Source organism: Vombatus ursinus, unplaced genomic scaffold (genome assembly GCF_900497805.2).
Source record: "Vombatus ursinus unplaced genomic scaffold, bare-nosed wombat genome assembly UNPS02015030.1, whole genome shotgun sequence".
Taxonomy (NCBI): Eukaryota; Metazoa; Chordata; class Mammalia; order Diprotodontia; family Vombatidae; genus Vombatus; species Vombatus ursinus.
The window spans coordinates 1,127,005-1,137,256 of record NW_020954808.1 but is presented as its reverse complement, the minus strand read 5'-3'; the positions used below and the strand labels follow the sequence as shown (position 1 = coordinate 1,137,256).

General features: G+C 54.8%; 2 protein-coding genes across 2 annotated transcripts in view; both read left to right on the top strand.

Moving 5' to 3' along the window:
- LOC114031030 (dapper homolog 3-like) overlaps positions 1–3,780 on the top strand; it is a 12,314-nt gene extending 8,534 nt beyond the window's left edge. The window contains exon 4 of the mRNA XM_027846032.1: positions 1,416–3,780. Within this exon, the coding sequence (XP_027701833.1) occupies positions 1,416–2,791 (1,376 nt within the window). The 3' untranslated portion in view covers positions 2,792–3,780. The remainder of the gene's footprint in view (positions 1–1,415) is intronic.
- The window catches only part of LOC114031031 (guanine nucleotide-binding protein G(I)/G(S)/G(O) subunit gamma-8), a 16,608-nt gene that overhangs the window by 823 nt on the left and 5,533 nt on the right, over positions 1–10,252 (top strand). The gene's annotated exons all lie outside the window — the stretch shown is intronic.

The following is a 10,252-nucleotide window of genomic DNA, read 5'->3' as shown; positions in this document are numbered from 1 at the left end:
GGGTTGGGGAAAATGAGCGGAAAGAGGCCATCTACCTGGAGCTGGAGGTAACGAGAACAACGTAATGCTTCGAGGTTTGCAAAGCACTTTGTCGTTCAGTCCTGTCCGACTCTCGTGACCCCATTTGGGCTTTTCTGGGCAGAGACACTGGAGTGGTTTGTCATTTCCTTCTGCAGCTCATTTTACAGAGGAGGAGACTGAGGCAAACAGGGTGAAGTGACTTGGCCAGGGCCACACAGCTAGCGAGTGTCTGAGGCCAGGTTTGAACTCAGGAAGAGGAGACTTCCTGACCCCAGGCCCAGGGCTCTGGCAAAAAGAAGGGCAAGAGCAATTCAGCGCTTTGGGATGGCAAAGCACTTTACTTATCTCAATTGGTCACGCCTGTGAGGTGGGCGCTACTAGAATTCTCATTCTACAAATGAGGAAACTGAGGCTTAGATGTGAAGTGATTTGCCTGGGATCCACAGCCAGTATCTGAAATGTTCCAAGTCTCCCAGGCTCCAAATACACCCAATCCATTCTACCACCTAGAGGCCGTCTTGTCTAACCCCCTCATTTTTACAGATGAGAAAACTGAGGCCCAGGGACACTGACTGACTCACCCTAGGTCACAAGTACTGTCAGAGGTGAGATTTGAACCTAGGTCCTCAGTCTACAGAGGTGCTAATTCCACCACAGGAACAGCGACCAGTTCTACAGAACCTCCGAATGGCCGCAGGCTTTTCTTGGAAAACATACTGCAGTGGTTTGCCATTTCCTTCTACGATGCATTGAGGCAAACAGGGTTAAAGACTTGCCTAGGGTCACACTGCCAGTGAGTGTCTGAGGTCACATGTGAACTCGGATCTCCCTGGCTCCAAGTCCAGAGCTCTATCCAGAGCCACCTAGCTGCCCTCCCAACTGGTAAATAGTAGAAAGAGCAAAGAGAACTTGAACAATTGTCTTCAGCGGCCACCCCACTGGGAAGGGAACCATTCTTCGTTCACCGACTAGCTAAGTCTCCTAGTCAAGCCTTTTTGGAGTAGCCGCAGTGCAGAGGAAGGTATTCTGAATACGGGGTTAGACACCTGGGCGTTCTGGGAGTTCTGGCTCGGCACCCGACAAGCTTCAGGACCTCGGGGTGCCTCGGCTTCCTCATCTGCGAAATGAAGAGACCGGATGCTCTCTGAGATCTCTTCCAAAGCTATATTTCGTATGATTGGTTTCCTGTCAGTAAAATAATGGAGCTAAGATAGACGGTCTTTTAAATATCTTCCAATTCTGACTTCATGGGTTCACTCGAAGGGAGGGGGGGGAAGGGGAGGGAATGGAGTGAGGCAAGAGACAAGAGACGGGGGCGGGGGCGGGGGGAAGTGTCCTTGGATGAGAGGAGGAGGCCTTGTCCCCACCCCTTCTCGTCTCCTCTCTCCCTGCAGGAGAAACGGGCCCCAGCTCCCAGGAGGCCTCCGCGGGAGGCCAGGTAGGGGTGCCTCGCTCCTTCTCGGCTCCCTACCCGACTGCTCCCCAGGAGGCCGGGCCCGGGGGCGTGACCTCCTTCCTGTCGCCCAGCCCGCTCCATGCAGTGGCCCTGCAGAGCCCCCGCCTGCGCGGCCGCCTCTATCCGGACTCATCCATCGCTGGGCCCCCGGACGGCGCTGTCCCTGGTCGCCACCTGGAGAGTTACATCTCGGGCCTTCTGCGGCGCCGGCGGCGACTCCGTGGGCGGCCAGGGCCGGGCCAGCCCCGCACCAGTCCCGGCCCCGGGCCAGCCGAGCCGCCCGCAGCCCTCCGACGGCAGAACAGCGCTCGGCAACGGTCCGAGGAGTCGACGCACCCCAGCGTGGGCGGCTCGCCGGGGCCTGGGGGCTGGCCGCCCTGGGACTCCAGCCCGCCTCCAGCCGAGCCTGCGCCCGCAGTGAGCTCCTCACCCCCCAGCCCGGGGGAGGGCCGGCTGGTGAAGGCCCAGTACATCCCCGCGGCACACGGAGGAGTCCGCGGGCCTCCAGTGGCCCGCGCTGCCCGCCGCAAGGGCCCGCCGCCTCCCCCGCTCACTCGCGGCCGCAGCGTGGAGCTGTCGCCTCCGAGGGAGCGGCCCCGGCCGGGAGGCGCCAGGAAAGGCCGGTTCCCCGACGGCGCGGCCCGCCGCGGCTCCCCGCGGGGCAAGAAGGCCGCCCGCTCGCAGTCAGAAAACAGCCTTCTGAACAGGCCAGGCGCTGGCCCGGGCGAACCCAAGTACCATACGGTGGAGAGGGAGGAGCCGAGGCCGGCCCGGCCCCGTCGGACCCCGGCGGGCGCAGCCCCTGCCTCCTCGCGCCGCTGGCGCTCCACGGCCGAAATTAGCGGCGAGGAGGCCGAGGGCGGGCGGCGGGTCAAGGCTGCGCCTCGCGGGGGCGGGGGCCGGGCTGTCGGAGGGGTCCCGGGGCCCTCGCCTGCCCCTCCGCGCCGCCTCCTCTACGGCTGCGCCGGCAGCGACTCGGAGTGTTCGGCGGGCCGCGGCGGGGCAGTCGGACGCCGGGGTCCCCCCCTGGGGGGCAGCGGCAGCGGCTACGGGCCGGCCTACGGCGAGAGCGAGTCGAGCGCCAGTGACGGCGAATCTCTCGCCTTCAGCTCAGCCTCCAGCGACTCGGAGGGCAGCGGCGGCGGCCTGGTGTGGCCCCAGCAGCTGGCGGCCGCGTCGGCGGCGGCCGGGCCTGGCGGAGGCCCGGGGGGAGGCCAGGGGAAGGTCTTCGTCAAGATCAAGGCCTCCCATGCGCTCAAGAAGAAGATCTTACGGTTCCGCTCAGGATCGCTGAAGGTCATGACCACAGTGTGAGCTCGTCCGGCGCAGCGCGAAGGCGATTTGCCCAGCCCTTCTTTGGCTGACTAGACTGGGAGCCAAGGACGCCAGGGTTCGCCCACTGATTCTCGGCGTGGACTTGGGCGAACTCGGGGCCTCTGTTTCCCTGGCTGTAGAATGGACTCAGTGAAGTAGGCAGCATGGTGTAAAGAAATTTGGAATGAGATCTGGGTTCAAATTCCGCCTCTGCCACTCGCTAGCTGAGTGACCTGGAGCAAGTCCCTTCCGCTCTCTGAAAAGTGAGGCGGTTGGACATCCAATTTCTAAGGTCCCTGCCAGCTCTGACATTCTATGAACCTAGGAGCCTCTAAGGAGCCCCTGCCCTGTACTGAAGGGGTCTCTACTTTCCTATCCCTTTCTGGCCAAGGAAATCCTCTAAGTTTGGGTCCCCCCACCAAGTTCCTTCTTTTTTGGGTGTTCTCCCTTTCCCATCTTCACTGGTCCGTTTACGGTCCATTCAGCTGGGCCATGTTTCCATTCACTCTCCCAACCCTACCCTATCTGTCACCGAGATGACAGAGATGGCCAGTAGATGACGTGGGGAAACTCTCCTAACCTCTGACGGGGTACACTGTGTTGAGTCCAGTAGTGCTAAGCCTCCCTGTCATCTTTTTTGATCGCTCTGTTTATAATCCAATTTGGGGGCTGAAAAACAGCTGAGGGCCTGAGCTCCCTGGTGCTTCCTAGCCCTTTCTTGGTGACCTTGGGTGAGAAGTAAAACGGGGTGGGGGTGGGAAGGAACATATTTTCAGGGATAGAGCTCGAGGGAGGAGGCCAGAGGGGCACCAATTCTTAATTAGTTTTGTTTTTTAAATTGCTGTATTTATTATAATGACGGCGACTCCCCAGGCAAGGGATTGTGGGAAGATGGAGGATGGCTATCCTGTCACATACCCACCCTTGTCCCACGGGAGCCAGACCCTGTTTGTTTCTATATTCTCTTTGTAAATAAATCCACAGTGTCATCCCGGTGGTGGCTTCCTCTGGCCCTGCTCCTGACACGGTGGCCCTACAGAGATGGCACCCGTGGCTCACTCTCTTCCAATCTAATTCAATAAGCATTTTTGAAAAATGCCTTTTCTGTAGCGCAGCAGATAGAGAGCCAGTTTCGGAGCCAAAAGGATTTAAGTTCGAATTTCATTTCTGACCCACCTAAGATGTATGACCCTGGGCAAGTCGCTTCACTTCTCAATGCTCTAGGCAGCCCTTTAAAACTGTAGGCTGCCGAATTGTGGTTAAATTGGTGTGGGAATCATCCTGTGCCGTTTCAGACAAGCATCTCCTCGGCCTCCTCTAGTTCTAGAGAATTCTTTCGAGGTCCTGGGGTGCTGAGGAGTTCAGTCTCGCCCAGGCTCACACAGATAGGCTGTGTTGGAGGTGGTCATTGAACCTAGGTGGTCTTTCTTTTCTGGCTACCCCTTAGCCTTGCTGCCTCATGACCTGAGGATACAAAGAGGAGAACAATTACTGCCCTTAAGGCGATCCCATTCTACTGGAGGAAACAGATGGATATAAACATGACAGTTAGAGGAAGAGGAATCAATCACACCAATAACTAAAACACCAAGAAGGGCTTCCAGGCTTCCTGTAAGAGAAGCACCAGTGGGCCAGTAGGGAGCCATAGGAGTTCTTGAGCAGGGGAGTCATCTGGTCAGACTTGTACCCTGAAAGAAGCTAGGGATTCCAGGAGGCAGAGGTGAGGAGAGAAAGCATTCCATTCGAGTCAACTGTCCTTTATTAAGTGCCTACTAAGTGCCCAGCACTGGACTAGCAGCTGGGGACCCAGAGATAGGAAACTTACGTTGTACTGGGCAGAAATACCCAGGCAGAGTACCCAGACAAGTAAATACAAAGTAAGGATAGGGACTGAGATCTCGTCGCTTTAGGTAACTCCCAGGTGAGGACATTCCCTCTATTATTGCAGGGCTACACCTTCTCTGCAAACTATAGCTTTGGAGAGTTGCCTAGGGCTCAGAGAATTGAAATGACTCGTCCAGGGTGACACAGCCAAGGAAATGTCAAAGGTAGGGTCTTCCTGCTGGGGGACCAGCTGTCTATTCACTCTGACCTGCTGGCTGCCTCTCATACAAAATACAAAGTAATTTGGGTGGGGAGCGTGAATAATTGGGGGAATCAGGAAAGGCCTTTTGTGTGTGTGTGGGGGGGTACTTGAAATAAGCCTCATTTTCTCCGTCTCTAAAAAAAGGGACGAGATGAGTCTCTCAGGATGCTTCCCAACCCTGACATTTGATTATTCTCCTACGTCTCTGGTGCCCCTAGTGTTCCTTTCAGCTCCAAGGCTTGTGGTCCTGCCATCCATCTCACCCTATGACCACTTAATGAGGGCACCATGTGCCCTATGTGGGCAGGGAGATACTCGTTAAATTTAGATGGGCACAGTAGCTGCCCTCACCAATCGCTCAGTCCACAAGCATTTCTTGATCTCCTGCGATGTTCCAAGGCACTGTGATTGGCACTAGGTGACCAAGAAGTCGTTTCCCAGTGCCTACGACGCTCTCCTTTCTCACCCCCAGTTCCCAGAAGCCCTAGCTAGTTTCCTTTAACACTCAACTGAAGAGGCCTTTCCTAATTTTCCCCTTTCCCCCCCCCCCCCCCCCCCCAGCTGCTAGTGGCCCTACCCCGTGGCCATGTAAATATTTGGTAAATATCTTGTATATATTTATTTATGTACACATTGTCTCCCCTGAAAGAATGGAAGCTCCTTGAGGGCAGGGACTTTTCATTTCTGTCTTTGTGTCCCCAGCGCCTAGCACAGAACCTGGCCCATAGCAGGCACATAATAAAAGCTTGTTGACCGATTGCCTTCAAGCAGCTTACACTCTATCGGGGGAAAGAAGCTGTGTACGTAGAAGCGTAAGTCCTCATCTCAGAGACGCCGCTTGGGCTGAGCCTTGAAGGAAGCTAGGGGCTTCTGGGAGGTGGAGATGAGGAGCGAGAACAGCCAGGATGGGGCGATGAGGACACAGGATACAGAATACCATACTGAGACTTAGGATTTCAGCTCGCTACAGACATCTCATCTTGCTCGGGTTTCTAGGTTTCTTTCCCTGCCCCCCCAACCTGGCACTGGGGGATGGGGAGCAGGGCTAGGCCGTCCTCTCTCCGCGGCTCAGCCTCCCAGCCCCTGCCTTATGAGAAGCAGATGTTGGGGCCGGCTTGGAAGCCGGGAATCGGCCCCCACTCCGCGCCCGCGCACAGACGCTGCTTTCTCCTCCGGGAGAGGGGAGGGGAAGCCTGCCCCCATCTCCCTCAGAACGTTAGAGTCCCAAAGGTCCGCCAGGGGCTGGAGAGGGGAGGGAGGGAGCTGCCGGCCGACAGACCCCTCCTCCCCAGGCCTGGGGAAGGAATCCCTATGCTTCGCCTCCCAATTCCGCTCCCCGCCGCCGCCCCCCAGGGTCCTGGCGCCGACTACTCCCTCAGAACGCGCTGTGACTGGGGGCCCTGGTCCCTCTTGGCGGCTCCAGTTGCCTCTGATGTGTTCCAGATGTTGGAGCCGCTGTCCCTTCCCCCTCCAACGCCGGCACCTTCTACTCTCTCTGTTCTCTGCCCCTCCCTCCAGCCCAGGCTTGGAACTGCTGGGGCTGGGGGGGCGCCAGGCTTCCCCCCCCCCAAAAAAACCCCGCTAAGCCAGGGGCCCCAACCCCCCGGCTTCCGGGCCGGCAGAAGGAAGGGCCCCCCCCCTTTCTTCTCTGCCCTCCCCACTTCATAGCCGGCCTGGCGCCCGCTGACTCAGCCCCTATAAATAAACACTGAATATGGGTGAGCTGAGAACTCTCGCCCCCTTCTCTCTGCATCCCTCCCACCCCTAATTTTAGGCCCTGCCCCCATTGTGCCTCCCCTTTCTCTAGACCCCTCCCCTAGACGGTCCCACCTTCTATTGTCGCCAGCTCCCCGGGGCATCCCCCTGATTGGTTGAGGTTCTTCTAGGTCCTCGGGGATCTCCTCCTCCCAGATGCCGCTGCCCCAGGGCGCCTCCGAGATTGATCTGTGCTCCAAACCCTGGTCTTCCCCCAGGCCCTCGAGGATGTGGACCAGTTCTCTTCCCTGGGGGGCACAAGATCATTTGGAGGCCCAGCTCTGCACCTGCCCTGGAGACTGGGGGAATTAAGTGGAGGTGGGGCGTGCGCAGGGAGACCAAGGGAAAGACACAAAGACACCCTGATGTGTATAGACAGAACTGGAAAGGGCCTTAGTCCGACCTTCGCATTTTTCAGGTGAGGAAACTGAGGCCCAGAGAGGCGAAAGTGATATGCCCTTTGAATCCAGGTCTTTTGTCTCCAAAGCCAGTGTTCGAACCACGCTGCCTGGAAACACAACAGCGGCCGAATCTTGAGAGCTGCAGGGCTCCTCGGAGGTCATCTGATGCAGCGCGAATCCACACAATAACATTGACAAGTGATACTCAGTCTTTTCTTGAAGGAGAACCTCTAGTGAAGGAGGTCTCGCTACCTCCCGAGGCAATCTATTCATCTTCTGGGCTGGGCATCTAATAGATAGAGCAACTTTTCCGTTACATCAAGTCTCAATCTTTCGGCCTGTAGCTTCCATGCACTGAAGCTGGTTTTACCCTGTGGGGCCAGGCCGAATAGAGCAAATCCCGCTGCTTCCGCCTGACAGACAGCCCTTCTCATTCTCAAGTTCGCTATGATGTCCTCCCCGGGTCTTCACTTTTCCAGGCTAAACACCCTCAGATCCTCTCGTGGAGACACCCCGATGTCCTGATCACCCAATCACCCTCGTCTGGATTATTCCCAGCTTGTCATAGAGACAGAGATAGACTGAGACACAGAGGCACAGAGAGACAGCAAACTAGGAGCAGAGCCAGGCACAGGCCTCAGGACAGAAGAAAGGGAGTGTGGGAGGAAGGGAAGGAGCCAGGGAAAGCAACAGTAAGGGAAAGAAGAAGCCACTGGCAGGATGCCCACACAGAGAGGGAGAAATTCGCTCTGAAAGGACGATCAATTTCCATTCATTTAAATTCTAACTTCCACACCCTCCCACGTTGCAGGCACTGTGCTAGGCACGGGGAATACACAGACAAGGATTAAATAATCCTTACCCTCAAAGTGCTTGGATTCTGCTGGGTGATATGCGATATATACACAGCAGCAGCTGGTTGAGATGGAATAGGAGGTGGCCCCTGAGCTGAGCTTAGGGGTTTATCGAGGATGGAAGCAACGGGAGATGAGAAGCAAGAGCATTCCCTGTTGGAGGAGGGCCTGTATGCACACCGGAAGTGGGACTCTGAATGCATGTTAGGCATTAACCTCTGTCTGCTTCAGTTTCCTCAAAGTGGGGATAATAGCACCTACCTCACTGGGTTGTTGATGAGGATCAAATCTGTAAAGTGCCCAAAATAATGCCGGGCACATAGTAGGTGCTTAATAAATGCTTATTCCCTCACTCCTCTTCCTCCTCCTCATATTAGCTAGCATCTATATAACATATTAAGGTTTGTAAACATTTTACAATATTGTCTCAATTCTCCCTTAGCCTTTAGGAGTGGGATTTATTAACCTGATTTTACAGATCATGAAAGAGAGGCAGAGATTAAGTGATTTGCCCAGGGTTACATTGCTCCAAAGTGTTGGAGGGTGGTTTTAAGGTCAAGTCTTTTCTCAGTTAATCCTCATAACTCTGGGAGAGAAGGGCCATTATTATTCCCATTCAACAATTGAGGAACCACCAGAGTTAAAGTGACTTGGCCAAGGTCACACAGGTAGAAGGTGTGTGAGCTAGCATTTGACCTCCATCTTCATGACTCCGGGTCCAGCTCTCCATCCACTGGGCCGCCTAACTGCCTCAATTGCTTCTATTCCCTGGGAAACAGCTGGGATATAGTCATGAATGGGAGTAATGTGAAATAATTGAAGAACTCAGCCCCAACCAGATTAGAAAGGACCCGAAACAAGGGCAACTAGATGGCACAGTGGATAGAGCACTGGCCCTGAAGTCAGAAAGACCTAAATTCAAATCCAGCCTCAGATACTTACTAGCTGTGTGACCCTGGCAAGTCACTTAACCCTGATTGCCTCCAAAAAGAAAAATGGAAAGGGCTTAAATGGCCAGCCCAGGAGTTCTTATTTAATTGTAGAATTAATAGGGAGCCACTATAGATTTTTGAGCAGGGAAGTGACATTGCCAGACCTGTGATTTAGGGAGACTATTTCTGCATCTACAAATGGGTTGGAGAGGAGAAAGACTGGAAATTCTTAACAGTCTAGGAAAGGTTAGGGGGGGCCTGAGCTGGTTTGGCAGTAGTGAGAGAAGGGGACATATTCAAGAGACATGAATGGGGCTTGTCAACTGACTGGACATGGGAGGTGAGGAAGAGAAAAAGCCATGATGACTCCAAGGTTACTAACCTGGGTGATTAAGAGAATGGTGGAGAAACAGGGAAGTTTGGAGAAAGGAAGGGTGAGTTTAGGGGAGAAGCTGAGTTCCATTTTGGACATGTTGAGCTGGAGATGCCTCCAGAACAGCTAGGGGGTGTTCAGCAGGCAGCTGGTGATGCAGCTCAGGAGAGAGATTAGGGCTGGGCATGTACCCTCATCCACATCTCAATGATGCTCAAATCCTTGGGAGCTGATGACCTCCCCAAGGGGGGCCCTGGATGAAGACTTCTCTTTCCAAAAATGGGGAATTAGGGAATGGACAGGAGACAGAGAGCTGTGATGAACTGGGGGAGGAAGATGGCTGCCAATTCTCCCTGCGTGCTTGGGGTTTCTATAACTCTGCTCCTGATTCTTGTGACCTTGGGATAGTTTCCCTCTCTGGGCCTCAGTTTCTATCGGTATAAAATGAGGGTGCTAAAACCCAATGATTTTAGTTACCTTTCAGCTTTAATATTCTGGGATCGTGTGGACTGACCCACTAGTGCTGACAAGCACAAATACCCTGCAAACACACAGACACACAGACACACACAGACACACAGACACACACACAGACACACAGACACACACACACACACACACACACAATGGTGTGAGGATCAGCCCTCTTGCCAGAGCTCTTAGGGCATTGAGTTTCCATGTGACCCTGGGTGGTGGCTAAGGAAGGGGCTTTGAGATCCTGAGACTGGCCTTTTAGGGATTTAGGAGGACTCCTTTTTGCTCCTGTATCACCACCGTGTGGCTATTTTAAGCATTACAGTCTGGGCTCTGAGGGATCTGGGGTCATTCCAAGGGAGAGAGGGGCTCAGAACTGTCCTGGGATGGGGAGTGGGACAGGGTTTCTTTATCTGCTAGTGACACCATGGTCCTGATCTCTGGCTTTGAGAAAGAGAGAAAGAGAGAAAGAGAGAGAGAGAGAGAAGAAAAGAAGAGAAGAGAAGAGAAGAGAGAAGAGAAGAGAGAAGAGAAGAGAAGAGAAGAGAGGAGAGGAGAGGAGAGAAGAGAAGAGAAGAGAAGAGAA